This window comes from Triturus cristatus, chromosome 5_2 (assembly GCF_964204655.1).
Source record: "Triturus cristatus chromosome 5_2, aTriCri1.1, whole genome shotgun sequence".
Lineage (NCBI taxonomy): Eukaryota > Metazoa > Chordata > Amphibia > Caudata > Salamandridae > Triturus > Triturus cristatus.
In genome coordinates, this window is record NC_140588.1 from 667780076 (window position 1) to 667807970 (window position 27895).

The 27895-nt window shown below is 41.2% G+C and overlaps 1 protein-coding gene across 4 annotated transcripts in view; it reads left to right on the plus strand.

The window, feature by feature from the left end:
* Nucleotides 1-27895, plus strand: part of DIAPH2 (diaphanous related formin 2) — a 3515124-nt gene that overhangs the window by 326379 nt on the left and 3160850 nt on the right. For 3 of the 4 annotated variants that reach the window (XM_085607750.1, XM_085607752.1, XM_085607749.1), the window contains 2 exons: nt 4900-5004; nt 24387-24407. In XM_085607750.1, coding sequence (XP_085463876.1) covers nt 4900-5004; nt 24387-24407 — 126 coding nt within the window. The remainder of the gene's footprint in view (nt 1-4899; nt 5005-24386; nt 24408-27895) is intronic. The other variant, XM_085607751.1, reaches the window with a different exon arrangement.

Genomic DNA, 27895 nt, shown 5'->3' on the forward strand with positions numbered 1-27895 from the left:
CTAGAGAGGGATATGGTCTGTAGAAGGCTGCAGCTGGCCCTGAGGGCTACAGGAGTGACCAAAAGCAATGTTAACAGCATTTGGATAAAAGTAGGACTTAGCAATGTTTTTACACCTTGGGGACCCGGACAAGGTGCTGAGGCTTAACCAGACAGGGCATAACCAAGACTGGGCTAGATACTAGGTTCCTCCTCAAATTGTTGTACCTCGCTAAAAAAAATGGTTCAGCGGGAACTCATGGCAAAGGTATTAGGCCTTGTGGAGCTCTGCCTGGCTACAGCTTCCAGCCTTGTCCCACTGATGGATTTTGAGACTCAAAAATGTGCTTTGTCTGAAGGTAAAACTTAGACCATGGCAAGGTGGATAATCTATCTAAGCAGCAAAACAACCTTTGTGGCTTTCAAATCTGACTTTGCCCTACTCATAGCTTTTGGTGCCAAAATCACTAGCTTCAACAGAAGCTTGACAGTGACGTATCCAACTTTGAGGGACCATTCTATCCTTGGCTATGGACCTTGTCACCTACAAGACTTTGAGTTCCAAGAAGTAGAGAAAATCTCTAAGTAAAAACTTTAACCAGAGTATCCCGCTTGGTGTAGTTGGCCAACACTACATCATGGACTGCTTGAAATCAGACCTAAGTCCTGGGTCTACCAGGAGCTACTTTGAACCACGTAACATCGGTACCCCACTTTTTCTAGGTGATTTGTGCCTTTTAAACATAACCTTAAAAAAAAGCATTCATTGAGTTTCCTTTATCTGATCCAATGTCTTTCGTACAGTTTTCTCTATTTTTCAAAACTGGTTTGGGATTTTTATTGTGTTTTCTTTAAATTGTTATTGGTACTCCTCGAACTTAACTCATAGTTTTCTGGGGAATTACCTGCTGTTTGTGGCCCTGCATCCAGGGGTTGATTGAGCACAGTTTTACTGAGAAATGATTTCAGACCTAACCAGAGAGTGTTTATTCATTTGGGAAAAGTACTCCCTTTCTAAATTAATAACACATTTTCTGATAATCCCATGTGAGGAAATCTGCTTGCAGGCTCGGCTTTCTTAGTATTCAAGGTGGGTCAAAATGCAGTTTTTGTTGAACAGCTATAAAAGTGAGTGCTTACGCGCTTTGATGTAATTCAGTCAGTGACAGGATGGCTTTTGTTTTCAAGCTCAAAATGTATTTACGCAAGTATGTATTTGATTTATAAAATGCAGTCTTAGTTACAAAGCAACAGATCTCTGAAAAGGAGAGGAAATGTTTTAGAGAGCGATGGCATTTTGAAAAAAAGCTTTCTTCACTAGGAAAAGGTTTCTCTTTTGCAAAAGCACAACACATTTGATGGTACTAATGCACTTGAGAGTCTAATTTGTACAGTTCTGTATTTCTATGTGCAAATGGATCGGTTTGTGAGCATCAATGGGAATATGTGGTAGGTGGAGATATCCAGACGTGCTTATGAATTGTTTTGTGAATACTATCAAACTTTTTATTCTAGAATCAAACAGCAAAACTGATTTGGTGTTTGAAATTGAAAATGTACATTGTGATAATCACGACTATATTCATCGCCCATGTGCAGGCCAATTTTGAGTGATTTCACTGCAGATTCATAGCAACAGCTAAGATACCATCTACAAAACCGTTTTGTCTCTTTTGAACTTTAGCTTTATTTTTTATTTTTTTTATCTTTATGACTGCTTCTTCTAAGACTTTTCAAGAAATGTGCTTTGTGCTTGATAACGTGGTAGCCATTATAAACAATGGGGTATTCCCAAAAGGTCCCTGGATCTGGGTATCGGTTAATATAAAGAAGCAATGGTCCTGGACCAATTATTCAAGGAAGAGTTGGATTAACTGAATTAACAACTTATTTGAGCTTACATTAATCAGCTCCCAAACGTCTGTAAATCGTGAAAATAAATGTGCAGAAAAAATCCACTAAGTATTATTACAATAGATTTATTTAGTCATTTAAAGGAACAATCATTACAGGGTCAAGAAGGTAGGAAAATGTTCTAGGGAACGTGTAAGAAGGCGTGCTCAAGTGCATATATGGGAGTCAAGAGAGCTCAAAGTGTGTAGAAAAGTAAAGGGCATATATTTACAAGACTGTACAAAACTGATAATCAATAAACAGTTAGATGCAGCTTGGCCACATGCAAATTATTCATTTGAATTTGTAAGGAGAGTTTCCTTAAGGCTGTAAACAGGGGTAATGGGGAAGGGGAAATTGGTCCAGGTGCGGTAGGAGGTAGCGCCAACGTTTTGATCCGGCTTATCGGTAAAAGAGGGACTTTAATACCTCAGCATGCGGATCTTCCTCAGGACAAGGGGACGGGTGAAGTGACTCTCTTCACTCTTGCAATGCTCAATTGGAGTCCAAAACCTGGTTACACCAATGCCTGTAACGTGGCAAGGGCCAGCTAAGGACAATTCCCGTTATTCAGTAGATATAGACCATGGTGGTGGTGCACAAACCATCCATGGAACGTAATATTCAGATCCGTATTTGTGGCAAAAGTTGGCTGAATGAATCAGGCCATCGTGATTTTTACAACTGGAGACAATCTGATCGACGTCCTTACTCCATCTGCTACCGCATTGGTGTAACCAGGTTTTGGACTCCAATTGAGCATTGCACGAGTGATGAGGGTCACTTCACCCGTCCCCTTGTCCTGAGGAAGATCCGCATGCTGAGGTATTAAAGTCCCTCTTTTGCCGATAAGCCGGATCAAAACGTCGACGCTACCCCCTACCGCACCTGGACCAATTTCCCCTTCCTCTTTACCCCTGTTTACAGCCTTAAGGAAACTCTCCTTACAAATTCAAATGAATAATTTGCATGTGACCAAGTTGCAATGAACTGAGTATTGATTATCAGTTTTGTACAGTCTTGTAAATATATGCCCTTTACTTTTCTACATACTTTGAGCTCTCTTGACTCTTATATATACACTTGAGCACTCCTTCTTACACGTTCCCTAGAAAATTTTCCTACCTTCTTGACCCTCTAAGGATTGTTCCTTTAAATGACTAAATAAATATATTGTAATAATACTTAGTGGTTTTCTTCTGCACATTTATTTTCACGATTTACAGACGTTTGGGAGCTGATTAATGTAAGCTCAAATAAGTTGTTAATTCTGTTAATCTAACTCTTCCTTGAATAATTGGTCCAGGACCATTGTTTCTTTATGATAACGTGGTATAGCTATTTGCTGTGACAAAGATAATATGTGTTACAAATTGTGGCCACCGCCATTACTGTAGAACTCCGAATGAGGATCAAACTTTGAGTAACAGATCGGAGCTTGTAGTCACCCTCCATGTTTATGGCTGCTCAACATGTCACTGTTACGTTGTCTGTGCCTCAGTCAGCATCTCCGAGTAGAACGGTAGAACCTCTTTGGGAAAGAAACTGATTACTTTATAATTCCAACATCACAAGGCACAAAGCTGGTCCCTTTTGTAGACTGAAGATGGTAATCATCTACCAGAAAAATGCAAGCAGACTTAGGGCCATCTTCAGCCTGAAAGATCACTTGACCAGGCCATTTCTCAGCTTGTTACATTACTTTCACTTACCATTGTTGAAATTGTACCCGGGAAGAGAGTTGGCCATTAGGGACTCTGCTACTTTAAAAGATGACAAGCCAATTTTCTTTTGGACGTCCAAGGACCGCCTTTACATATAATCCACATATCCTCTGAAAGTCTACAAGAGTTGTTGCCTCAGCCATGTGTTTTAAGAGCTGGAGCTCCAGGAAATTGTCAGTGATCACAGTGGTCGGCAGTACTATTTCAGCAAACAATACTCCTTTGGAAAGGCCTCTACTGTGCAAGAGAAACCACGAAAATGAGGCAGACTTGGAAAAGAGGAGCAGAACTGATTTTGTCTTGTATGTAAACCATGTCATAACAACTGATAGATAATTGATGCATCTCTCTGTGTTCAAAGGACATGCTCTCGTTGTACTTACATTACAAAAAAGTATAAACAAAGTAATTGAATTCATACTTAAAAGATAATTGTTTCACTAAGGCCTTATCAATGTGGCCAATTTAATATTTTATGTATGAAATTGTATTTTGGCAGTTCATGTTTCCCATTAATGTTCCAGTTATAGAAGATATTTTGTGTGCACATACATTGGTAGAAACCGTTTCATTTTTGAATTTGGACTAGTGAGGAATCCTCACTGTTTGCAAAACAGCATCCCCACTGAGGATGCTGTTTTGCAAACAGACAGTAGACCATCAGTTAATTGTAACTTTTTGATGGTTGTTTAGGATTATCTAAACCCTTCTGGGACTTTAGCATACAGTATGAAATAACTATTTACATACTGTGCTCCTTATAATGCCTTCCATAGTATAAACATACATTTTCAGTAATTCTGTAACCAGGCAAATTCCCTCCATCTCTAAAACATAAAGCCAGTTATATTGTCTCTTAACCCCTTGGAATTCCGCCGCAGCGCTGGGGGGGGGATTGGGGGCAGCGCGGTGGCGCTGTGCTCATGACGGAGCCACTCTGTCATGAGTCACGGTTGAGCTCTGCTCATGACGGAGTGGTTCCGTAACGACTCCGCCCACTGCGCTAATCGCCCGCACAGGCGGGGAATTAGCGCCGCGTGGGCGGAGCGGCGGCCAACGGCCGCAGCATGACGGAACCACTCCGTCATGAGCACACGGCACCCGTGGCTCATGACGGAGTGGTTCCGTCATGAGCGGGGAAGGGGTTAAAATCAAACATGTATCAAACGGTTGAACCACATCTTATATGCGTTGTTTTTGTTTATTTTCTTATTGTACATATTTTTCATTTCGTTTTAAATGTGTTTAAAATGGTATTGTGCACAAAAATTCAAACTCTCGCTTGTTTGTCTTTGTCTGAATAGGAGGACATGAACCTGAGTGAAGAACGCAAGGCTCCGCTGAGGCAAAAGGATTTGGCCACCAAACGTGAAATGGTTGTCCAGTACATTTCTGCAACTGCCAAATCTGTAAGTAATGATAAAGAGCGTTCCTAGACAGACCTAAGTAATGAGCTTAGCGTCTCCTGCTTCCTGCTTTTTGGGGTGGGGATAGATCAAGTCTCTGACACAATTTATTCTCCTAGAGTGCGCAGAAAGCATTTCCCTCGTAATGTACTTTAACATGCCGTCAAGGATGGATAAACGCTTTATTAGAAATGAGTACACATCTCACGACGGCTCAGGGATTTGAAACATGGCACTTTTCTTCCTATAAACCTATAAGACGTCACAGAAGACAGCTCCAGGCTAATCTTAAGGATTTCAGATTTTTTTTTTTGTGTAGTGTGCATGTCGCCATTGACACGATGATAGCACTTTAGTAAATCATTCTGAAACAAAATGGCTGCTGAAATAATCTTTCTGATGGCTTCCTTTCGTGTTTGTAGCAGTCTAGTAGCTTGCAGATGAGGATTTTTGAAAATGGGAAAGCAGGTGAACAAAATCCAATGCATTTAAATTTACAACCAGTTTTGACTGAAGTGTGAATTGAATACTGCTCGTTTTAAGTTACATCCTCTGCAGGTGTTATTAGGTTTCATGCACACTCGAATGAGTGGGGCAGTTGGCTAGCCCATGTCAATTGCACCATGCAGTATAGTGATATATACTTCATAAATGCACCCAAATATGATTACCAGCCTTTTACTGTTTGAGGGTCTACATTTTGTTTAAATTGGGGCATTATATAAAATCAAGAGAAAAGTTAATATAAATAGTGCATTCAGCACAGCATATTGTAGGTTTCATTTTGCATCTTATTTAGAAATGTGTTGACATCCACGTTCAAAAATTTTGGAAATGTAGTTTAGTGGTATTAAACTTTTAGAAGACAGGTTGTTTTGGACCAAATTCAAGAACAGTAAGATAAATACGCTTAGTCCCCGATTATTTCTCTTCCAAAGAGGGGGGAGTGGAAATATGAATGCTTCCAAGTTAAATTAATTGTGACACATAGATATGCGAGGAATTCATATTTTGAAAGGCGTATTAACTGAGTGTGTTGAAAGACACTCTGCGTTAAAGCTATACGTGAAACCAAATAGCTCAATATCTGTTTTTTACGCTGTATTCCTTGGCAAGTGAGAGTAAAGCCATCTTTTTGTTGACTATACATATATATATATACCCTTATGTTTAGTAAGAGCACCTACTACAGTGACCCTGTGAATCAGAGTACCATTGAAGGCTCACTGTGGTGTACACCGAGTTGGCAGCAGCACAGTTGTTAAGTCAACTCTAGATTATTCTAGACGTACCCCAAGTACTGTCTTTTGAATTGCCAGTATTACTTCTTAGTTCAATGATTAACTGGTGCATATCAAAGTGAAGCCAAAAAAAGATGTTTCTCAGTGATGGGATAGAATATCTCTGGTATAAATGAAACATCAACAAATGTAAAATTTGAAGAAAGGTAAAACAAAAAAAAACAACTTTATCTAGAATCCTTTCAGCTTCTATTTAATTATCAAACACAAAGAGCCCACTTCTATGCTAACCATTCTACTGAGATCATGTATACTGTATCGCCTCCTGCTTGTTTTTAATTTAAATGCCACACATAGCTATCTGTTTCACAAAATAGGGCAACCCAATAGTACCTCAAAAGACTGGGTACAAATATATGAACATATATCTACTCCTGAAAGAGAGAATGTACACATAGTTTCTTAATTCAAGGATTTGGAATGAATAATATCCAATCCCACCAACAGTTTAATAAAACATAGATAATTACACTAATTATACAGGTACAAACAAGTAATAATAGGCGTACTTTTTTATCATGAACAAACATATGTATTTATTAGACAACAATCCATATATGTTTAGTATCAGGAAACAAGCACTGGCCCACTGTCAAAAAGAATACCACAATAGTCCAGATAAGGACCTTTGTTGGAATTGGCCATTTCTAGGGTGCTTTACCTCGACTTTTTGATTTTGTCCCTCCTGGTTTTCCACTGATCTACATGTTGTCCTTAGGACTTTGAGTGCTTTGGCACTGCCATCTGTACCAATGCGTTGGGCTTGTCATATACATACTGATGATTAGTGTATACATGATTGGCTGATTTTAGTTAGCTGTAAGTCCCCTGTCGAGTGGTAAGACATAAACCTACGGCAAATGCTACTCTGTGGGCCTGCAGCACTGGTTTGTGCCAACCATGAAGGTAGCTCTTCAAACGTAGCACAGGATTGCCATGGCGGGGCCTGTGTGTGCATGTTACTGTTACTCAGCTTGGCATTTTAAGGCTACTTGCCAAAGTTGAGCATGTCTTTTGCTACATCTTAGTACTACTTGGGTGCAGGGTGCGATATAGGTAAGAGGTAAGAAGTAGGGCATGTGAGCGTGTGCGCTACATGCCGTAGTAGTGAATAACATTGGATGGTGTGTTCTGTACTGGTGAGGCCTGCTTCTCTCATTGATTAACATGGGGGATCTGTGGAACGACTATTGAGCTGTATTTCCTACGAGCAGAAGAGTAGCAGTATGGTGTTTGGTATTGATAGATTAGTAATGGCAAATCCACTCTGGTAGTGAGAGTGGATTTGATATTATTAATGTGGAAATGTCCATGCTCGTGGCTCTTTGTGTGCCTGTCAGCCTGTCTCCAATCTACATCTGGGTGCTGGGGGCAGAGCTACATCTGTGCATTCCTGATAGACAGCCAAAAACTAGGGAAACTGCAGACCTCTGACTCTGAGGGGCTTTCCTGGGACGGTTAAGAGAGGGATGAATTGGCACCTGCATTCCAAGGGACAGGGTCCTGGCCTCACTAAAGATAGTGATTAAGCCTTGCAGGGTAGGATGGCAGAAAGGACTACATTTAGAGGAGGCCTGTATATTTCAAAGGTGGCCTTTTGAACTGACCTCTTCTTTAGATGCCATTGTGTGTAGAATTATTGGAGCTCTGTCCTCAGTAGTTTAGAGACGCTTTCAAGATTGGAACCCTACTATGCTGGTTCGACGCTGGGACATCAACAAGAGGAACCATTGGGGCAGGAGGGACTGCAACTGGATTATCCGCAGGCTTGTGGTGGCCTGGAGCTTTTTGTGCTTCAGAAAGGGAACTATCACTTGGTGGATTTTGCCTGGATGTTGCTGGCCTGCAGCTAGTTGCCAACTGTCGTGGCCTGGGTTCCTAAGCACTCTCCAAGTGCCAGTTGGCTGGCCTCCTGTCCACGAAATCCCAGGGAGAGAAAGGATCTCCCCATTTCCACCAGATCGAAAGGACTGTGCAGGGTGCAGCGGAAATGTGGACGTTATCTTCGGTTGGGACAAGGACCATCCTGACGTATTCAGTAATCACGCTGTGCAGAGGAGTGTGCTCGTAAAGATTAGCGGCCCACCTGGGGCGCCAACATGTAAAGAGTTTGAGTAGTGCTGGGGAAGCTTGCTGAGTCCAAGGGACCCTAGCTTTCAACCGGAAACCTGTTCTAGCTTGCCCTTCGTAGCGTTTGGTGTCCGAGAGGTGTTGGGGAACGTTTGCTGAGTCTGGGGGACCCGAGCTAGAAGCTTGGACAGTCTCCGCCCTCCAGATCAGACGGACAACAGTGCCTGACATAGCGGCCTCAGTCTGAGGTCGCCGGCTCCCTCTCCCCAGACCTACACCACAAGCGACCCTGTTGTCGGTAACAACATGACTGGACCTGAGGGGACTTGTCGTGCTTTGTGTGCACCCACGACTGGCTGCCTGGAGCAACTGCAGCTCACAACTTGACCTGGAAGGAAATATTTCTCCAACTTGAAAGGACTACAACTTCTGGTGTCAGTCTGTTGCCCATAGGAGAGATAGTGATCCTGCACTTGTGAATGTGTTGCTGGGTGTCTTGACAGTAACTGAGTTCTTCCGCTTTAGGTGGTCCCAACAATCTAATCAAAGTGTCGCCAGCGGGTGCAATGTGTATCATTGGCTGGTGAAATTAGAGTGGCTGCGGTGCTGTATCATGAGGCATAGTCAAAACCTGTGATTTCTTGACTATTACAAGTGTATGGGGTATGCGATGTTGGGAATGTCGCATTTTATGCTAATGTGATAGCAGGAAAGTGGAATACCTCTGAACAGCCTACATATATTTTAAAGTTGTTTTGATGTGGGAGGGATCGCTAGGATTGTGAATACCTCGGGGAAGTACGCACATAGGTTTATGGCACATACTAGGCTGAGGGGATAATGGGGCAAGTGAATACCTATGATTGGTACATATATGTGCATGCGATTTGGCTGCTTAAGGGAAAGTTTGATAGGTGCATATAACTGTAAAGCATATATAAGATGTGTATGTCTGTTTGATTTCAATATGTGTGAAGTCTGTGTGTAGTGTAATCAGTGTGTTCCAAGGTTGGTGCTTTGCCAATACTTTACAATACTTTACACTTTTACCCTCAGTCTGCTCTGTTCAAAACTACCTAAGGGTGAGCACAGGTTATCGTACTCATCCTATCTAGGACAGTGGATTATGTCTGGCTTCAGGGCATCTGAGCCGCCAGAAAGTGCTGGGTCTAACACACCAGTCTGGGTGGCCACCCACCAAAACTATCAGTCTTTGCGCAACCCTATGAGAATCTTGTCCTTGTAGAAGGGTTTTAAAGTCCATTGAATAGCATTTGTACTGGTCTGTACGTCAACCTTTTTGGTCTCCAGGTGTCTAATGAGTACTTGAGACCATCCTCAAGACACAGTGCCGGATATAACATGTATACAATCACCTTGACAAGAACTTAATGAAAGGCTGAAATGTCCTTACTTAGCGCAAGGTGTTAATCCAGATGCGGCAAAAGATTCATAACCTCCGGTGTATCCGTCATCGTCAAAATCAAAAACCACCAAGAGCCAGGGTGTATAATATGAAGCAAAAAAGACCCACCCAGAAATTATTCAAACGTACGACTCAAAGACCCCTCCTTAAATGATCGCAAAGGATACTTTCAGTAAAAGCAACCACAGCCGCAGTGTCATCTGCCTCAGCATATAGCCAAATCATATAACATCTGATCATTATTATGTTCCAAGGAGAACCATTTAGGCCTGGCTACATTCAGAATCAACTTAAAAATGGCCGCCTGTCACGAATTCTACGAAAAATTACAAAACAAAGTACAGAGCAGAGACAGACTGTCTTGTGGGAGCACCTTTCTGCAATATTTTGCTGTGTATGCCTTTTGAAATCACCACATATAGTGAAAACATCATCATCTGAATCTTTTTCATAACACACTTCTTAGATGGTATTGCTAATCAGCTAAATGTAGCCTGTACAGGAGTCCTATTCCCACCTTCCACATTGCTGTAACCCAAGATGTTGCTTCATTATGAGATTTTCTCTGTAGGGCAGTGGGAGCAACAATCGCCCAGCTATTACCAAACACTTCCAGTATTAATCCGCGCCGTGCTGAAGGTTCGTTGCGCGGTCGGGGCCGTGACGGAGCAGTTCCGTCATCCGCACAGCGCGACCGATGCGCATGACGGAACCGCTCCGTCATGCGCATCGAAAGGGTTAACAAAATCGCAGACATTGGCTCTATGAATGCTTGTTCTGTAGTGGTCTCTCTTATGAATTGTTTTATGTTTTCTATTACAGCAGATCTGTGTTGTCCTTATATTTTCTTTCACTGCTTTACTCTCCCTATTTCCTAGCTATTTTCCGATATTAACATTTCCAATATTCTTTTGTCACTGAGCCACTGTCCTTTTGGTTTCTTTTTGGTATTCTTTAACCGAACAGAACCTCTATGTGCTCAAACATAGGGTGCTCCTACAGCGAGGCACTATTTTCCCGTTTTAGTCAGTGAGAGGAGACATCCAACACCTCTGGGATGAGGCTTTCTAGGATGGATTGTAACTAGACTTAGGTGTAAAAAAAAAAAACATGAGTGCAGTGGAGTTCTGACATCAGACCATGGTTACATTTGCTTTAAAAAGGAATGGGCATGCAGAAGCATATACTTTTGTTGCAGTATAAAGTTAGAGCATATTTGAAGAAGCAGGCCACCTACACTTTGTTATAAGCACCAAAATATCCACAAAAAGACTGCTATTTGGCAAGTATTTATATTTATATAGAAAATATCCCACGAGTGACTCTGAATTCCTGTTGGTGTTTTCATGTATTCTGTGCTGTTCTGAAAACCAGAGCTGAATGACAAACAATGTAAAACTAGCGCATTGCAGTAGTGGCAGAGCAGAGCACCAGCCTGTTTTGTTAATTTGCTTCTGGTATCCAAGGGCAGAAATATGTTTCAAGTGATAAGTGAGAATTGCCACAAGCATTTACACTCATTAGGTTGAATGGAATTGGGTGATTCACAGGGCTTTACTTTGAAATCCTGATGAATCTCTTCCCATTTTTGCATTCCTGTTATTGTTCATACTTACTCGCCTGAGGTAATGCTGGCTGTACTTTTCTGAATAAATTTACAAAACCTAAGGCAGGAGTAAATAATTGCATAAAACTAAATTGGGAGTCCAAAATACAGATTGTCATGCACAAACAAACTTGTGCTACCTATAAAATGATGTTGGTTTTTAGCCTCCTTATTTTAGACAAGCTTGATTATTTGACCTTATAGGCATGTTGTTACTTTCTGCTTGCCTCTGTTCATATGAACATGCTTCTCCTCTGTGTCATAAATTTGGTGTCCCTGCATGCTAAGCTTTGCAAATCTAAGGGAAAGAATTCATTAAAATGCGATTGCTCATCTGCGAGAAACATGGTGCTCTTTGCACATGTGCGATGGCTTTTCTTTTTCAAGCTGGTCTTGACGCTGGAGGAGGGCGAGGATAGCAATGCAGGAGCTAAGTGCTTCGCTGCCTTTCGTATCCCAGCCCTCCAATAAAAGTTAACCAGCAGGTGTTTGCTCGCTGCGATAATGTTCATTAACCTGTGCTCGTTACTTGCTTAAGTGTTGGTGCGCTGGCATGCCCCCTGCCAGCATCACATTTTCCATTATGCATCGTGCATTAAGAAAGGACGCCTGTAAGAAAAAGGAAGCAGTGAATGCCACACAGCTGTGTACATTCCTCTGTGGGTGTAGAATAAGGACTGGCCTGCCACACCTCCTAATCCAACCCAAATGCACATGTTACACATAACATAGGCATATGTGCAAACATTTGTGACCCTGCATCAGACTTTGTGCAAGTTCAACATAAATTTGTGAACTTGTGTGACAAAATGGGTTTTTGGTGTGAGTCGTGGTCACGCAACAGCCGAAAAAATCACTAATTTATCGTGTTCTTAACCCATGGTAGCTTGGCACAGAAAGCAGTCAGGCTTAACTCGTAGGCAATGGGTAAAGTATTTATGGAGCACACAAACAGTAATAAAGTGAAATACAACACAAGGAAGATCCCGCAACAATTTAGAAAAATAGAGTAAATTTAAAAACATTATGTGACACCAAACAACAAAAATCTAATCAGTGGAACCTTAGTTATGCATTTAAAAAAGATTTTAGGGAAAATAGAGCCAAAAGCACGCTCACCAATTATGGATACCTGGTCACGCTGGACCAGATCAAAGTCACAAGTTCAGGCAGACTGCCATGGAGTACAGGTTGGCTACAGCCACCGGATTAGTCCAGCTGAAAGTTTTACCTTGGGGAGCAGGGAGAGTGCCATGGGTGGCAGCTGGAGCAGCGCGAACAGCAGGGCAAGCGCCACGGATGGGCATTGCTGAGGCGTCCATGCTATGTTACGAAAAGGCTGCTGCTGGAGCTTAAAGCTGAATAACAGCATGGGTAGTGAGGTATTGGTGCAAATGGGCCCGTTCACGATCACAAAGCACCCAAAAACCTAAACACAGCTCTTTGAGGCCACTCTAAGTGTACAGGACCTCTGGGGCGCCACTTTGGGGTCAGGAACTCATTTCAACTGGGTCCAGGCGCTGGTGCAGGATGTTGGGGTGAATTTTATGTTGCTGAGGCTCAGATCAGGAGGCCAGCAGACTAGCCTTTGGAGTCACTCTAGTAGCTCTGAGCTCAGATTGAAGTTGCAGTTCCAATTATCCTCTCCCAGGCAAGAGGACAGCATGACAGCAGGGCAGAGGTTTGACAAAGCAACAGTCCAGCAGGGTAGCAGTGCAGCAATCCTTCCAGAAGCACAGCTTCTTTCTGGAAGGTGGGATACGTTTCTAGACAGTGTCTATGAAGTGCATGGAATTTCCTGACTCCCGTAGCCTGGCTCTAAGTTGGCTGCAGTAACAATGTGGAGGTGATCGGTCCTTTGTGTGAGGGCAGACTACTCCCTATTCAGTGGCAAGTGGGGCTGTGCTCAGTTCCATCCCTCCATCCTGCCAGCAGACGGCCCATTAAGGCACACCTAATACCTCCATTGTGTGACTGTCTGGGAGGAATTAACAAAATCTAACTGTCAATTACACCCAGTCATGTGACCCAAGACAGGGTTCTGGCACAAAAATGTAAACGGCAGAAAAATGACAACTCTCTAAAAGAAAAATGAAGAAAGCATAAAGAACAATTGATGGATAGAATGTTGAAAAATGTCAAACATTCACCACAGTATAGAGATCTGGGCCTAAATCCAATATTTGTTTGCTCCCCATGTAATTCCAGTTTAAACCCAGCCATATGCAAATCAGTCTTGACCCTATTCCCCATGGAAACAGTCCAGCCCAAACTGCCAGGCCAGGTTCTCCCTGAACTAGAAAACAAGCATCCTAGGGTCGGTTACGGGGTTTCACCCCTCATCAGCCAGGCTAGCTTGACTCCAGTGGCATAGAGAGCACGGGACCCACGTCTGGGCATACCTGTCCCACTCGGGGTGACCAATACAAAAAGGACAATTGATGGACAGAATGTTGAACAATGGCAAACATTCACCCTAGTACAGAGATCTTGGCCTAAATCCATCATTGTATTGCTCCCCATGCCATTCCAGTTTAAACCCAACCATATGCAAATCAGTCTTCACCCTGTTCCCCATGGGAACAGTCTATCCCAGATCTCTTGACGCGGGGGGGGGTGAATGTTTGATTTGCTCTGCATTCTGCCCATCATCTGTGTGTCTTTAACTCTCTAAAAGCGGCATTTAAAAAATTGTATTAAAAAAACCTGACTTTACCAATAAATAGGGTATTGCGATCCCCTTCACCTGTAAGCCAGGAGCCTCGGAAACAGAGATAGTCCTACCTCTCACCTTCAGACCAACCCCTCACTCTGAATAAGCAGTATGAGCGGTTTGTCTTGAGGGAAAAAGAGGAAAACAGAATGTCGAGAGATGGTCTTGGACCTTGTATAGACAGCAGGGCTTCCTCTGTGAGGACTATGAGTGTTCTGTTTTGGAATACCCTCTTCTCAATAGACTTTGGTAAACTCCATTCTCTATAAAAACATAATCACAAGAAAGCTAGATAAGTAAAGGGAAAATCCTAACACTAAAGAAAAATCTTTCATACTTTTATGCAAATCAGAAAACCTCCCCCCTTAGGGAGACAATCACCAGTTTCGAAAGAGTGTATGGCAGAAATCCCCAAGAAAAGTTCAGGATAGGAAAATTGGAGTTCATAAATAAAGCAAAAAATAAATTAGTCGAAGAATGGATTCTTATGGGAGGGAGTCAAATCAGCGTCATTTAAGAGAATGGAGCAACTGAAGTCCCAAAAAATGTTGCAACACAAGAAGATCTAGACAAGGAGAATAGGACATTGCAAAACATTGGTAATAGTACAAAACTTAACAAAATCTAAGCCTATATAGCTATAGTACAGTGCACTGACCAAAATACTTTGAAGAGTTGAAGAGCGATGGGACTTACAAATGTTGCTGGCCTCTCCAGCCAGGAAGCATCCAGTACAGCAAAGTTTGTCATGAAAGAAATAGCAGTTGATCTAGATGGCAGCAACCAGCTGACCAGGAATTCCAGTGCGGAACCTGAGCGCCAGGAAGAAATGGCAAGGAAAATGCGGCAAGGACACCAATCACAAGAGCACACCAGGAAGTGTGTTGGCCAAGCAAGAATCCTAGTCCCAAAGGTAAAATAAAACATGAAGCCAAGCACTGAGCTAACTCAGGACACGCTATTTAAACACTGCGCCTCCTTGTCATGTGATAGGAATGAGGAAATGCTATGCCAGGATCTCGCGAGATAACACGTGCAGCGAAAATGCAGGAAACGGAAAGGAGGACTCAGACTGTACTCAAGCAAAAACAGAAGAAAGAAAAGGTAAGAAAAAAGGAAACAACTCGCTGAGTGTACCAATCGCTCCCTCATTCATTCTGATTGTAGAGATACACACTACGAGATTTGCGAGTCTGCTTCTGAAGAGGAGGCGGTCGAGTTAATTGATACATGGATCTATCTAGCGAACCTACAGTGCATACAGCCCGGGTGGTAACATAGGATTCTTTATTATAAATCCAAAAACACCAAACATGATAGAGCTACCTGCTCCCAATTAGAAATTGCTGCTTATTAAATGTAATCAGTATTTACCAATGTTATACTATAAGAAGGGTAGGCCTTACAGTTGTGAAAAGAATGTAGGAGTTTTATACTACCAGGACATACAAACCTTTAAAGTACATGTCCAACCTTTCAATTACAAGGCACCCTCCCCTAGGTGCTACCTAGGGCCTACCCTAGGGGTGATTTTTATGTAATAAAAGGGGAGTTTAAGTCTTGACAAGAGGGTTTCTTAGCAAACGCAGGATGATGGATGGAGTGCTGAATCATTTCAACCACACACCCCGGCAAGAGATTTGAGTTAAATCCATCATTCTTTTGCTAGGGAGAGGTGTGCCGCAGCAGCTAAGACGGCTGACTCCAGAGCGCAGGTCTCTCAGATCTATTCCAGCTGACTCTGTCATCTATTGAAAAAATACCCCGTGGATTGCTTGAAAATATGGTAATCCTAAATTCACAGTGGTTCAAATAACCCATCACAAAACGTAATTTTTTTGTGAAATTTTAAAAATACATAGTTTTTGTAACTTTTTTTAATATTTGTTAGAAATTTCCTCATAAGTTGATGCATGGTCTGTACACAATGAAACATTGTTGTAAGCCTCTGCTGCCTTTATGATTCTTGGTATTGCAGGTTTTGGACAACCAAAACACTATATTTCTTTGTGTCTCCATTATATAACATAGTCTATTTTTGACTCCATTGTTTCTTATGATAGTTTGTTTTTCTCTCTTATTGTTTTAATACAAATTTAGATTAATTTGATTATTAAATAACCTAGTCTCCTTTTGCTAATACTTGATGTGGACCTTCACTTTATTTATTTATATAAGTATAACTATTTGGTTTTGATCTTAAAGAGAACAAGCCACACATTATTCAGGGGAATGCCTTGATATTCATCCATGGCAAAAACGTAACCAAGATACACTTGACAAGATTTGTTCAACTACGTCCCATCAAGATGGTGACTTTTCTTCTGATACCTTTCCAGGTCATTTTAATAGAACAAACTTTGTGTACTCTGCAACGATATTTAATGCACTTATTAGCTACTTCATAATGAGAATATCATTACTTGTAGATATTCCTATGGGTAGTTTATCTTTCTGCCAGAACTCAGGTCAACAACACAAAGTCAACACAAAAAATATACACAGAAACAAATGAGTCACCGCTTTACAGCCATTAATTAGTTTGGGTGATCCCACATCAGCCATTACATATATTTTTTGTCCTTCAGATTTTGTGTCTGCTCATGCCATTTTGTGGATGATTCGATTTACCACATTTATATTTTATAATGGTAAAAGGCTGACAATGTAGGTGTCGGAGACTCTACAAAGGCCCCATCCTGCAGTTTCTTAATGGCTAACTGAGAGGAGCCATTGCATCTTCCTTCCCAACCTTCTTCTTCACTCCATACCTGCAATTGTGATGGTTCATGGGGGTGCTGTTGCTCATGCCACTGTAACTTGATGAGTGAGCACAGCAAAATACAGAAAACAAATCCTTCTCATCACTGCAATGACCAGCCAGCAAAACTCATTGGATTAAAAGGTTAATACCCTTATCAAAGATGGCCACCACATGAACCTGGTGACTCTATGATCTGTGAGTGGATTTGTTTCACAATTCAAGTTTTCTGCTCACCGAACTAGCAGAGAGACATTTACTAAATGGATGTGCATGCTTATTAAACTAAACATAAAGAAGAGTATGGATTTGCAGATTTTGGGACATGTCTGCATCTTCTTTGACAACGTGTGCAAAATAATTGCAAATGCTGCTGTAGTACCGTTAAGGTCTTTTCAAACCAAGGTGAAATAAAAGGTTTATGTTGAGAAATGCAAGTCCCATGTTGAAGTGTAGTAGAGGAAGCCTGCCAACATGAAAAGGAGGAAGATTGTTATTACATATACTCCAGCCCTGAAGAAATATAGACAAAAGTTTCCCATTCTGTTGATTTTCAGTGAATGACTACTTCAGTATTTTTCACTCTATGGACTCTTCATGTTAACTTGAATCACAAGGCTTGGACCAGACTATTCTCATAATATGATCATGAAGAGTTAAAGGACTTACACACAAAACATATGCAATCCTTCTACAGAGCTGCTTTGACAGCTCAATTTACGGGCTTACATTGCAACACCTACCTGGGCATCCTGGGAGAGATAAGCATATGTTCAACGATTACATGAATCCCAACTCACCGGTACTTACGTGGGTCACTGGCTCATCTTAGGTGAGTATAATAGAGGCCCCTAGAACGTTGGTCACTTAGCTAGCTTAATCTAATCAACCAAGTTTCATGGGGTTTTGTTTTGTTTTTTGCCATACCCACACTAGCAGAACCTTGAGGTCCAATCATTCTAATCTCCCAGATCAGTGTTTCCCAAACTGTTGGTGTCTTTGAGCTGATTTTTGGTGGGTCATAAATAAAAGTCAGAGCAATAAATTCTGTGTTTAACTTGCCATATTTGGCATGATTTCAAAGACTGAGGTCAAATGTTAAGCTGCTTTAATATTTTAACATGGGGATTGGAGTTCACTTTTCTTTATTTGCCTGTAAAGGGAGAGGAATTTTTAAAGTGAATTCTGTGACAATGCAGGATGTTTTGTGCAATACATGACAAAATGTAGATATCAGTAAATGAGCTGGATGCATCCAGCAGTTAGAAAAGCAGACACGTAGCACTTTTTTTGTAATTCTGAAGTGTGTTGGAAAGAGAGATTTTAATACCATGTGCTGGAAACAGTTGAGCATCCTTTTTTTCAACATGTCTATTTTTCAGTTAAAACACCTCATTTAGATCATATTAAGTGGAAAGTTGAAAATGAATCTTTTAGTACAGTTATGAACTTTAATGATGTAGAATTTATTTCTGATGTATTTGTTTTTTACAGTTTTAAAACAGGATTCCATCTATATGTGATTAACCAAGAGCAACTGTATCTAGATTTTGTAGTAGTAAAGTTACATGTTTTTTCAACTGTGAATGAAATAATACCAATAAATACAACTTTCTAGTCAGACTCAAGGGTGGACCCTTATCGACTTAATAAGCACACCTGATTTAGGTGTCAACCTAAGTCTCAGAGAAATTCTCCTCATGCCTGGGTAAATATAGCACAAGTTGCGGACAGTTCCATAGAGAGATGCGTATTAAGTTAAACCAGTTCCCTCCATTTTAATGTCAAGAAAACAACACAATAAATTTCCCAAATCACTTTATAAAATTAGAGAAAAATGTAATGAGCAAAAAGAAAAAACAATTTTTTTTTTAAGTGGGTACTCGAACTCAGTGATATACATTTTTGAAGTTCTTAGTCAAAAAGCACCTTGAAAGTGTGAAGGGCCAATCTGTAGTGATAGTTCCCCCTGGACCATGTCCAGGTACAATTTCAGGCCCACCATGATGTAGCAGACGTCAGATTCACAACAAAGGTGATTCTAGTCAAATATATTATCTGATTAGTCTTTAAAATCGACTTCAGTAGGGCAAGGTTGAAGTCTGAGTGATCATTGAGCTCACCATGAAGATTTTGGTTTTATCATTAAAAGCATCGAGGAGGTCAAAACTGGATTTCTAAGCCACTGATGTTGCTTCATTGCTGCGATGGATCTGCTTCCTTGCCCCCCTCTGGTGCTTTAACTTCAAACTTGGTCTCTTTTTCCATTTTCAAAATCCTGCAGTGGGGCAACACTGAAAGCTCTAGCTGGGCCCGGGTTCCATAAAGCGCCAATACCTTCACTGTGCGGTCCCACTAAATCCCTTGTCAGTGCAGTAAAAAGCTCTGAACAGGGTCACCTGGTTTTCTTGCCTGCTTTGGGTGCAACCCTCATTGGCATACCTCAGCACCTGCCAACCTCCAGAGGTTGAAAATATTTAACTTTTCCCCTAAATACTGGGAAACCTCGTTCTGGACAATATTTGAACCTCTACGTCCCCAGGGCAAGCATTTAGGCACCTGGTCTACCTCCAGTCTGGGCTCGCAAAGGTGTAGTCATCTGTGGTCAACTGGATCTTGTTGGAATCTGGAGTGCTTTATTTTCTTCTGTCGTTGGGGCAGGCAAACTGATGATCAATCATGTGACCCTTGCAGAGAGGTTCCATTCCCTGGGTGCTAGGCAGAAGTCAGGAGTCTGGAATCTTCATTTACCCAGCTCGATCTTCTCCATCTGGAATATTCTGAGGGGGCGGTAGTGAGATGGCAGTCTTATCCTTTGCACTAGCCAGTGATTATAGAATTCTCCATACCCAATTATGTCTACATTCTTGCCCTATGGCCACTTCCTTTTACCCCACTTCCTCTTTCTTTAACTGCAAAAATTCCCAGATGTCCTGGATTGGTCTGCACCCTTCTTCCTACTGTATATGCTGTATCCAAAACCACTCCACTATTTAGATGAGGTTGCCTCCCATCTGGCAGAGTCCAAACTAATTATCCCTCCTGCTGGGTTTGCTACCATTGCATCTAGGAGGGCCCTGGAAATGACTGGAGGCAGCCCCATTTTACATCGCCAAGTCACTACAATTAGGGTGAAGACTGTCCTTCATTCTGCCACCTGTTTATCCACCCTACTAGGTAGGTAATTCTTGCTAAGGGGTCAGTTGTTGACAACTCCCCTGGTTTCCTGGATCCGGAGTTCAGGCTATGTTTCTCCCACTGGGTGTTACTGCACCCAGGAGTCTGTATTAGCATCAGAAGGTGTGATGAGTGGTAGAACCGGTTTTAAGTCAGTTTTGGTACAGACAGAACAGGATACATTTTTATGAAGTTACTTATTTCCCAAAAATGATCAAATTCCTGATTTCACCGTTGAGTCAAATATTTAAAACTAAGGAGAAGATAACATTCAATAGCTTTGCTAGCATATTCTCATTGGAGATAATACGTGTAATCATCCCTAGGTCAGTTCCTGAAGAATGCAGCCCAAAACTTCACAGTAAAAACAGTGTTTAGGTGCTCAGTAACTACGAGGCCACCTATTATGGATATGTATTGTGTCTTATTTTTGGATGCAATAGGAGCCCTGTCCTGTGGAATCACAAGGCACACTTTAGGTCTGAAATATTAATCTGTAACTATAGGTTTTCTTACATGGCAAATGCACTTTTTCCTCTCATGTGATACTGCAGAGGTTTTAAACTACAGCCCGACCGAAGCATAATGGTGACCCTGGTATTCTACTTTTTGTCATATGTGGGTGGTGTAAATGCATATTGCAGCCCATATACAGCATTTAAATTCCACGCCTCTGTTGATAATTCTGCACCACATGCCATGACCTCACATGAAATTTAACTAAACAGATTGTCTAAAACCAATTTAAACTATACTATTTTAAGGCCAGAGCATGGATACTGTGACACCGAAAAGCAGTGTCACAGTGCATAGATTTCTAATATCAGCTAAACAAAATACGGTCCAGAAAAAAGCAAAGAATCTGTAGTGTATTTGCAGAAAAGTCAGACTTCCTCCACATGGATACACCTGGTTTATCTTTTGCAGTTGCTGTCAAGCCCCAAGAGAGCTATCCTAATATGTAGGTCCCCAGCAATGGCAAATTTCTCTAATAGATCCTTAGGCAAATAATGTAAAAAATGTGATTATTAGTTAGGGGTGAGAGACCTACATAAGTAATAAACACAATCCTTGCCAGGGTGAGCCACAAAAATCACTAAATAAACCTATACTTAAACCTCTGGTAGCTTGGCACGAAGCAGTCAGGCTTAACTTGGAGGCAATGGGTAAAGCATACCACCCTCAAACAATAATTGGGTGAGAATGTTTCAAACCAATGTAGAAAAATAAAAAAAATTTAATAGATAAAATGACACGGAAACAGCAGAAAAACACAATAATTGGAACTGGAGATATGATTTTTTTAAAGATTTTCAGTAGAAATAGCACCTAAAAGAACAAAGCACCAATTGTGGTTATCTGGACAGGCTGGACTGGTTCAAAGTCCAAAGCTGAGGTCAACCACGATGGAGCGATTGTTGGGATACATGGACCAGGATCGTCCTAGTGAATAGTTTGCCTTCTAACGTACTCCATTTTCTCATGCGAGAAGCACTCGTCTATAGGGTCGTCGGTGGTTGGGCTGCAGGCTGGATCCAGAGAGGGGCTTATCAACAGCTGTTTGTTGAGTCCCAGGCCTCAGTCGGAAATCCGTGTGGCAGTTCAGTTGTTCAGGGATTTTGCGTTGGCAGAAAATTCACAGCAGTTGTCTACGTGAAGAACTCCAGGCAATGAAGTCCAGGGTCTGAGTCCGAGAATGTCTCTTTGGCAGTAGGATATTGGACTCACGTTGGCCTTGGTGAAGACTCGCTCACATTCACAAGGAGAACGGGGATGTTTGTTTTCTACACTTGGAGCCCAGAACCTCTAGTTTTTCACCTACAGCCCTCTTCTAGCAGCTTTAGGGTTGGAGCGGTACACTCCAATACCAGCCAAGGGTCTACAAACTGGGGGGCACCTCTTGGTGGTCAGGACTCACTCCAGCAGGTCCAGTTGGTACTGGTCAGCTGAGCACTTGCAGGGAAAGGCCTCTGGAAGCTTTTTGTGTTCCTGTAGCTAAAACAGGAGGTCATTCAATTGACACTTGGAAGCCCTTCTGGAGTTCTGATTTCAAGCTAAGCAGGACCAATGTTCTTTCAAGCTTCAGATAGCATGGCAGTCCTTATTCAAAGTCTCTCTAGGTCCAGGAGTGTATTGATGAGAGGTTCTGAGGGTGTCACTCTTATACTCATTGCCAGCATTCAGAGCACTCACTCCCATGAGAGTGAGAGGCCCCAAGGGAAATAAAGCTCCCTGGGCTAAACCAAATGCTCTATTTTTAAATTTGCCCTCCAGTGACAGTCTCTTGAGGACCCAAATGTCCTAATATACAATTAGTTTTGAACCTTAATTTCTCAAAACTACTGAATTGATTTATATGAAATCACAAAACGCTTATCTGCAGACCAAGATCTAATTTCCTTCCAATCTTGCTGTAATTCCGCTCAGCATTTTTTGCTGTAGCCTTGTCTAAAGACGTCTAAGGAAAATGCAAGGGTATTTTGCGTTTTGGGACTGCCCTTGTTTATTGGCTGCCGCTTACAGATCACCCCAAAACTTTCAATGCACACACTAATCAAAAGATAGCAACTTTTTGGAAAGTTTCTTGGAGATTCATCAAACAGTGCAAAAGTTATTAGCAACACAAAAAATGCTTTTCCTATGGAACTGCTGACCTAATTATTACCACCTAGTGGTCAGATGTCATGAGCGATGTCATAAATGATGTCATAGAACGTCATGAGTAATGTAAAATGTGAGGTCATAAGTGGTGCGAACTATTATCAGTGAATTTCTGTGGTATTCCTTAGTTCAAAACATTGATGTTGTCACTGATATAGTCACCTAACTATAACGTTACTTTAACCTTTGTTTTTTTACAGTGAATTTCAAAGTTGATTTTTTTTAAACAAAAATTGATCTTTTTACCACACCCAGCTATAAAGTTACCTTAACCTTCAGCTTTTTCATTGAATATAGATACACACACACTCACTCACAGTGAGAAGCAGAGAGCTCTGTAACACCAGTGACACTCTAAATCTTCTCACCTCAAAATGTCCGTTTTTCTAGCAAAGTCTTTAAGCATGGGATTAGCACAGTGTCAACCACGCTGAACTAGAAAGGGCCAAAGTATTTTGCCATTTATACAGCAAAATCTTTAAGCATAGTATTAGATAATTTGATACAGAGCTTTGATGTATTTATTTGAGACACGTTCATGTATTTATTCATTTATTAACTCTGATATGGTTGTTACCCTAACAAAGATTTTCTTGTGGCTCGTTCTTAACCCTAACTGAAGCCCTAGATTGTGCTCTGTAACTACTCTGATGACATGCAGAATTATTTAGGGGACAATCTGTAATGTGCCCTTGTATGTCCACAAGGGCTTTAATTCAGTTCAGAAAAAAGAGAGTCGCATGAAACGAGCTGTAAGACATCCGACCTGCTTGAAGTTCAGAACATAGGCTTTCTAGGTTACTTTTATGGTTGTGAAAGATGATTACTTTTAATTCTTGCTTTAGCTGCAGTGTTATTAACCAAATCTATCTTAATTAGGAAGACATTTATGAAAATGTATTTATACAGAACGAATGTCCAGTGTGGCTGCAATTAGAGATTTATAGATACTAGCTACATATGTTCACCCGTTTAATATCCTATATTCTGTGTTGTGCCTGTCACATTTTCACGGAAGGGCTGAGTGCCTGAATGCACACATTCAGGTAGAGGTCGGTGTACATAGGGCTTTACTCAGCCTTCATCTTCTGTGATCCGAAAAATCTTCAGTTTTTCTAATTATTTTGGGGAAGACGACTCAAATCTATTAACATACATTACTGTACTTTTGTCACTGTTTTTCACTTGCATAGACAAATCCTCTAACATGCCAGTATCTGCACATTTAAATACATTTTCCCTTCATGATGCATGTGTCTGTTGTTTTAATCCAGAATCTCGTTGTAATTAATATTATTGTTATTCCCACACAACGACCATCACTCCTGCAATAATAGCCTTTAGTACTATCTTGGACGCAGCATGCTCTCTACTGGGGTTGGGGTTGCAGCTAACCGTAGCATGCTTTAGACCTTGTGACAAATATTAGTGCCTGTTTTGAAGCCATCTTCTGTCTCATGCAAATCCTCATACTGTAGTATCCATCAAATTAAAATCTTTGCCTGAGTTAGAATTCTGACATTTAGATTTTTTAAATTAATATAATGTAACAATGGTTCTAAACTAATAATTCAATTGCATTTGCTTTCTGAATAACTTTAGCATGCTAATAACGTTGCCATGTTTGTTTTTTTACACCATAACTGCTCTGCGTTGACCACTGCATGCAGATAACTGGGAGTAAAGTTTTGGTGAGTACTCATTTTCTTTAGAATATTCGAATCGAACAGTGTTCGTTATGTTTGTGAATGTTGCCTGCTTTTATGCTTCGTTGCTCATTATTTTTATGGCAGAAACGTAACCAAGCTTCTCTACCACTCTTTCTGCTCCACCAGATTAAATCGTTTATATGGGGCATTGCGTTCCTGTTCAATATTTTTAAAACTGTCCTTTGTAGCAAACTGTGCACGTTTACTGGGGAAATAAAAAGAACCTCGGAACAAATCCGTGGAAATCTGCAGCAGAGAAGTGATGCATTCGCTGAAGCCAGCACCCCTAACCAGCATGACCAGCTCAATGCATGCAAAATATAGGCACATTGTCAGATATTCATTGAAAACACTTTTACTGATGACGGATCTCTTCAAAGCAACATGCAGAAAGCTGGAATCTAAGCAAAATGGGAATGCTGGAATGCAGATGTACCGCACGCTGTTTGTTCCTAGTTGTTGAAACACACTCTAGCTAGCTTCAGGACATGTGCACGTTAGTGAGTGTTCTCCTCTGTGACGGGTTCCGCGTTTACAATATTGTAACATTAATTTGGGTTACCTTCTTCTCAACTTTTTCTTGAGATATTTGTGTGTTTTAAGTTGTATCATTTTTCATGCTGAAACTGAGTAATAGGTACATACTGGTGCTAATGCTAGTGTTTACATAGCTGCTTGAATTACTTACTAGTAATCTGTGTTACTCCGAGTTGTAGTCCTCCTCATCACAATCCTTACTAGTGAGGCTTTTGCCTAAGGTGTGGATGATATTAACTAAGAACTTTAAAAAATGCTGGTCTAGGCTCTGGTTGTAACAAAATAATAACAAAGCTAACAGACTTATTTATACTCCCTTGTAAACCAACCAGAAGGTAGAAACTCCTGTTCCTGAACTAAATCATGTGGGACTGAGCCTTTTAATTCATAAGCTCAGCAGACAGTCTGTTTTATCCGTCTACTTAATGTGCCAGAAAATGGACAAATCACCTTTTCTGGAGTACCGAAAGTTCTGAAGAGAAATTGCGCCTTGCTCAATTCTTGTAAAAAATAGATAATCCTCTAGTACATCTAATAAATGTTCTACGTCAGAATAAGGAGAGGAGCAATGGCAAAACAATATCTTCATCTGAATGGAATGAAGATGCTAATGGTAGAAAAGATGGATCAGTTCTCAACACTACCCTATACGGAAAACAATTAAGGTACGCAGCATCAACTAAAAAAGCTCCAGTTTATCACAAATGTCTTCCAGATGCAATGGCTAATAGGAAAACATACTTTCAAAGTGTGAAATTCTATAGAAATTAATTCCAGTGTTTTTTCAAAGGAGAACTTTATAGAGCTTTGAGAACCAATGGTAAATCCCGGAATGGGTGGGAGAATTGATCACAGGTCTCCTGTTAGAAAATATTATTCGGTAGCCTTCTTACAAGACCTTCTACTTGCAAGACATCATTATCTCTGAAAAGCCTTGAATGGTGCCCACTGAATATGTAACATAAAAACAGACAATCCTATTGAGAAATTGTCACTAAGGAAGTCTAAAACTATTGTAGAGGGACAAGAGGAGGCATTTAACCCCTTTAGTTCCCCACCGATTCTAAAACATCTTCCAGTTTTCAGAGTATTTTTCAATGTGGAAGGCCTTCTAGACTCTGGACTTGAACAGGTTACCTTTTCCGCACAACTTAGTTCAATCAATCTTCTACTTTCAACTTCCAGAACCCCAACTTGAGTTGCGATATGGACCATTCTGGAAGAAGATGGATTACAAGGTTCCCTGGATCTGTTACTGCTAACCTGAGAATTGCTGGAAATCAGAGGCCAGTAAGAGACTTACAATATAACCTGAGCCTTGTCCTGTATGACTTTCCTCAACACTCTGGAGACCAAATGGATTGAAGGAAAAGTATAAATCAGAACTTGTGGCCATGGAATGGGGAGAGCGTCCAGAGTCAAGGCTTTTTGTGACTGAACCAGAGTGCAGAATCTGAGAAGCCTCCATTGTGAATATCTCTATCCAGGGAAGACCAAACGGCTGAAGGATCTGATGAAATATTACAGGGATGAGAGTCATCGAGGTTGAAGAAGGAAAAATTCTCCTTAACAGGTGTGCAAGCCCATTCCCCCTCCCCGGATGATGAATTCATTCCAGATAGAGAAGAATGGACTTTGTCCAATTCCCCCTCACTTTTGCTAGGAGAGTCAGAGCCCAGACTCTTGTTTCACCCAGGTTGATAAATTTGTTCCAGAGAGAGGTGATTAGACTTTGCCCGATTGCCTATTGCTTTTGCTAGGGTAGCTAGGGCCCGACTCTTGTTTCACCCCAGTGGGCCAATAAGCCCAAGCCACTTGATTGTCTATTCTTATTTTTTTCTGAATCACTGGCAAGAAAGCATAAAAAGCATTGCAAATGGCTGCTAGTTCCCTCTCATTATAGGATATTTGGCCGTCCATTCCGAACCAGAGACCGTGGACAGAAAGATCCTCCATTGCAGCTCGCCAGCCCCTGAGACTGGCATCCGTTGTAGTGATCTTGGGATTTTTCACCATAATTGAAACACATTGAATTTAACTACCAATTCTGACCATGTCGTGTTGAGCCTGTTACATGAATGATGTTGACATATCCTGTCACTAAGGATTCCAGTGTTGCAACAGGTGCTGGACTAGTGGATACAGGTGAAGACTTGACCAATAAATGATGGCCAAACAGGAAGCAATCCCTCTCTTAACTCCCAACCACTCCCTTGCTATTGCTAAAGTCTTCTGTAGAAGATTCAAGAGAGACTGTTCAACTTCTCTTTCCTTGGATTTGGAAGGGATACCTTGGCATCTTCTATTTGGAAAATTGCTCCTATGTACTGCAGTGTCTGGTACTTTAAGATCAAAAGCAATATGTTGTTTCTTAAAACTCTATTGTGTAATTTTCTCTTCGAAGTAGATTGTTTCCATTTGTTGAAGAAAAGAAGCAGCCAGCCCCTCCCCTTCTACCTTCTTTCGGTTTGAAATAGTCAGGATTTCTGGGAAGCAGGCTGAGAGGATGGTGAAGACTGGAACTTTTCTGAGGGAGGAGCACCCCTGCCAACCCTCTTGCTCAAGAGGGCTGAAAGGATTCACCTAAATGTTCTTTGGGATTGAAGGATTATTTTGTTAGGAAACCAATCACCTCTACCAGGTGAGAGTGCTAGATTCAACATCTTCCTAACTGCAGCTGATCTTTTTTATAAAATCATCTAGCTAGGCTCTGAATTACTTAACTCCAGTAAAAGGCAGGTGACTTAATGTAGCCCTCTGAGCTGCATTCAGTTTCCATTTATGTCTTCTCATAGATATAGCTGAGGCTGAAATAGAAACTGAAGCGCTTCAAAAATCCAAAGAAATGCCCGCAAGGAAACTGACCTGTTGTTCCATTGCAGAAAGTTATTCTGTAAAGTCTGTACAGTGACTGTCCTGAATTTCTGTGCTAG